General features: G+C 48.4%; 1 protein-coding gene across 2 annotated transcripts in view; it reads right to left on the bottom strand.

Annotated features, from left to right (window-relative positions):
- The window catches only part of CEP162 (centrosomal protein 162), a 79261-nt gene extending 75482 nt beyond the window's left edge, over window positions 1–3779 (bottom strand). For both annotated transcript variants that reach the window (XM_019520396.1, XM_019520397.1), the window contains exons 1-3: window positions 3628–3779; window positions 2276–2350; window positions 704–812 (exon numbers count right to left, since the gene is read on the bottom strand). In XM_019520396.1, coding sequence (XP_019375941.1) covers window positions 704–763 — 60 coding nt within the window. In that variant the 5' untranslated portion in view covers window positions 764–812; window positions 2276–2350; window positions 3628–3779. The remainder of the gene's footprint in view (window positions 1–703; window positions 813–2275; window positions 2351–3627) is intronic.
- Between the last annotated feature and the right edge of the window lie 789 nt (window positions 3780–4568).

Here is a 4568-nt window from a genome sequence, read left to right as displayed (position 1 = left end):
GGGGGGGGGGCCGCGGGGGGGGGGGGGGGGGGGGATGACGAAATCAGTGTCACAACACAGGGCAGAGGTGGGGATACGCTGGTCCAAGCTATATGCTGTCAATCCCCCTGTACCACTGTGGGCCAGATCCAAGCACTTAGCCTTTTATACTATCCATGATAAGGCTAGGAAACAGATTGTAAGTTGCCATCCCCTGCTCACATTGCTTATTTCTATACAGTATTATTTAGCAGTTAAAGCAATTTTAAATGTAATTTGCAATGTTATATACACATGAGGAAAGTTACTTTTGATCTCCTCCTCTATATTATAAACCAAACAGGTCAATTTTTAATCTCTTCTATAACAGCAAAGTACAGCTCTTAAATGTAATACCTTGATCACAATTAGTTTGAAATAAAGTCATGTAGAAAAGAAGCAAAGAAATGCCCAATTCTGGAAAAGATTTAACTATCCACTTAACTTTATACACAGAAGTATTCCATTAATTTCAGCAGGTCTTTTGTGTGATTTGACTTAAGCATGTAAGTCTTTGCAAGGTCACAACATAATAGATATTTGAGAAATTATTCAACATAAAAAGTTTCATCTTGTCCCCCTCACATTCTATACCCAACAATGAAGTTTCTGCGTATCTGAATGGAGAAAGGGGAAAAAAACCCCAAAGAGATGTGAACAATCTCTTGATAAAGCATAAACATACCTCTTTTAGAAACTGTTCAAATTGCTCTTCTAGTTCCTCTTTTGAAAACCGATGAGCCATAGTCACAACTCAACTTTAACCGCCAGAACCATGGGAAAAATGGCCAATACTACAATGAAAAATAAAGAATTAAAAGCACGATTAAAATTATAAGTAGATTAGTGATTTTCATACAGGAACTATAATTTTTTTCAGTTTCAAGACTAGACTACCCTAGACATGTATGTGTCAAATACTGTATTTGTTGCAAGTACAACTGGCACGAGCACGTCTGAATTGACTAGAGTTTCTCAACTTCTTTAGACTTAAGGCACTCCTCAATAGACTTGAAGCACCCCACAGAAAGTGCCAGCTCTTAATTTTCACTCTGTTGTTTTTCATAGTCAAAAAAAAAAAAAAAAGAGCAACTCTGCTGGTGCAAAAAACTCAGAAAGATCACAACAGGTCAGAATGTTTGTAATACCATGGATTCCTGTTTGAAAACTGGGTTTATCGGTAAATCATGTTTGCACATCTAAAAGCGCTAACATTGCATGTCCCTCTGCATCACCCTTGAAAGGATCTGAAGACATCCCAGGGCACCATGGCAACCTTCATGAGAATCACTGGCCCTAGAACAGGGGTAAATGCAGGCTAAATGTGACTCACGGAGCCATCACATCTGGTCCAAGGGGCTCCCCACAGATCAGGAAATCTGGTGATGGGGAAGCAGCTGCCATTAATGTGGCCATCCTCCCCCTGCCAAATCTGAAAACCACAAGCCCTGTATGCCCAGTTGGAGCCACGCTGCACCCCTTTACCCCCTATAGGGCCAGGTCACACCCCTTTCCCTACACCCTTGCAGGGCCAATCGAAACCTCCTTCCTTGCCCCCCCCACCATAGGCCCGAGCTCAGCGTGGGCTACCCTCCCCCTCCCCTCCACATGGTCAGATGGTGGCTGCCAAGCTCCAACCAGATGGTTGGACCAGACACTGCCCTTCCAGCCTGCTGGGGAAAAAGGTTGAGCACCACTGGCCTAGACTGTATAAAACAAGTATCTTTAAAAACCGACAGGGTGGATCAAGGCTTTTATCTTTGTGGGGCAGATAACTAAGAAGCATCCTCTCATTCCTCAAAATTCCTCCCAAATGTAGCCTTTTCACCAGTCTTATCAGGAACAAAATATTTCATTAACAACAAAAATCAGGATAAATCTATTTGTATCTATTTTACGCCCCATTCTTTGTGTGTTATGCCTACTGTCTTTGTTTTTATTACATCTTGCCATGCACTGAGCATACTGCTGGTACAAAATAAATTACTTAATGTTTTAAAATGTTTCAGATATCTGCCTGAGCTTTATGGACTCATAAAGCCTTCACTTTTGGTGAAGGAAGGGTATGTTGCCAACTCCTTAAATCAAAATATTCTCCACCCTGTCACCCTGCCAACTAGATGTGGTTTTTTCATTCATGCCAAACAATTTTTAAGTACTCTGATGAGAAGCACTGTACAAATGCAAGAGAATAATGGTTTGCAGATAAGCTTTCCTTTAAATACAGATGACTTTCCAACAAAGAACTTTTACTTACCTAGCAAAAGGATTTTGACAGCTATAACAAACGTTTCTTGCTTTTGCTCTTGAATCACTAGAAGACCACCCAACACTTTGGAAGCAAAAAAAGAAAATTACAGCGAAGACTGCCCAGTCTTTGAATTAAATAAGACACCTTAGGCAAGGACTTGGAAAATGTCTCCGAAACTATGGTAAGCAGATAACCATTTTGCCTTTTGCCCGACACGCGCCATCAAGTATCCTTTATATTTTTTTTACATCAAGGAAAACTGGGAGTTCTGACACGGTAATACTTTACTACTTATGTCTCCACTACAGTAAAATTTATCTGTGGGCTCATTAGGAAAAAAAAGTGAGGTCTAATTCTCCTCTACCCTGCACAAACATATTTTGCGTGCCTTGCTAATGGTTCATTTCAAGGAGTTTTACTTGACTTCCTACTTTCCAAAAACAATTCTTAAGTTAACTGACATCTAACCATTTGACTCCAGATCAGTAGCTCTTTTTTTTTTTTTGGACTCAAGGCAGCCCCCCACAACTGCTGCGAGCCAAGTGGCTCCTAACTGAAAAAAATAAGGCCGCTTGCAGACATTAAAAAAAAAAAAGCGTGCTTCACCGGAAGAAGCAGTGCGTTACTTCAAGCCGGCTCTGCAGCATCTGTAAAGATCATGTGGGTCAGCAGGCCTTTTTGGCAATTTTATCTAAGCCGATTGAATCAGCTTCAAATAAAAGTGCCAATAAAGCCCCACTAAAGCGCCTGATCTTTACAAACACGGGGTGAGCCGGGTTGAAGTAACATGCTGCTTCTTCTGGGTGTAGGCAAGGCTCGGTGTGAGATCATGCTGAGCTGAAAGCGCTGGTTTGGTTCCTTTATTTTAGGTCTGCAAGCACCCTAAATGTATGACAGCACTTTCCTCCTTGCAGACAGCCAGGCAGCTGGGGGAAGGGGTGGAAAGGCCAAGCAGGGAGCACCTGAGCCTGCCCTCATCTCACACGTCCAGCCCTGCCAGCAAATACCAGGCTTCGCTTTCACACCTTCGCTTTTCTTGAAGAAGTGACTATGCTCACTTGCCAGTGCCGCCCCCAGAGCCCATCCAGCACTGATCCCCCGCCCGGCCCGCTGCCCTGGGCAGGAATGGGCGCGGCTGCCCGGTGCCGTAAACCACCGGCACGTCGCTACACGTCATATCGCGACAAGCGCCGCCCCGCCCCCCAAGACGGCTTCCCGGAGGTTGAAACCGGTTCCCAAAGGGAGCCGGGGGCTCCGCCCCTGCAGCCGGACGCCCGGGGGGAGCGGGGTGCAGGACACAGGCCGGGTCCCAGGGCAGCGCCGCACACACCAAGCAAGACTGAGCCCCGCCGACACACCCGGGCTGGCGCCTCTGCCAGCGGAAAACCCGCCGCTTCCAGTCAGGCGCCGTGCAGTTGCCTAGGAGACAAACGAAACTTGGCCCCGCCGGGCCGCCGTCCGAGCCGCACCGGTGCCTCGCGTCACATAACGCATGCGCCAGCCAGACCCGCCCCCGCCGGCGTCGGCGGAGAGAAGGGGCGGGCGGGGCACGTGACGCGACAGATTCTGTGCCCGCCCTTGCGCCCCGCCCTAGGCAGCGGTCAGCATGGAAGCAGGCAGGCTTACTCACGTGACACCAGTCGGCATCCCCATCACGTGACGTAAGTGCTCGACTCGCCCTGCCCCTGCCCCGCCTCTCACACGTCACGTGGCCGCTGGGTGGTGTGGATGCGGCCCCCCTGCCGGAGGGGGTGGGGATCACTGTGGGTCCTGCAGGTCGAGGGTGCTGTGGCCACCTCCTCGTGTTTAATGACATATTTGATAGCGGAGGAGATTCCCACCTTCAGTCATGTGCAAAGTGTCTCCATGCCCTCCCCAGCGCCTGCGGGTCTCTGAGCCAAGGGCTGACCCAAGCCTCTTGTCTGGCCCAGGCAGCCCCAGGACTTCACCTCGGCCCCATTTGCACAAAACCTGAATCCTTTTCTGCACCCAGCACTGTCTTGCAGCAGCTCGGGTGCCCCTGGACACAGATTTGCCTCCACCACTGCTGCTGCCACTCCTGAGCTGTGTTGGGGCTTCTAGCCACTGCCCTCGTGCCTGCCTGGGCCTGGTGGCAATGTGTGGGGCTTGCTTGGTCACCAAGGTGAAAGTGGCTTGCTGCCCACATGGGGCTGACGTCTCTAATCTTCGCTGAGGTTTTCCTTATGCTCTTTGCAGTGTTGCTGCTTCATTCCCATATGTACCATGGGCCACAAGCTCTGACCTAAGAGACAGGAGCAGAACCGTCTGCTTTTAAAGC

Source organism: Gavialis gangeticus, unplaced genomic scaffold, assembly GCF_001723915.1.
Source record: "Gavialis gangeticus isolate Ggan-Ray unplaced genomic scaffold, GavGan_comp1, whole genome shotgun sequence".
NCBI classification, from domain to species: Eukaryota; Metazoa; Chordata; order Crocodylia; family Gavialidae; genus Gavialis; species Gavialis gangeticus.
The sequence above is the reverse complement of the archived record's forward strand: the minus strand, read 5'-3'. Positions and strand labels throughout refer to the sequence as shown.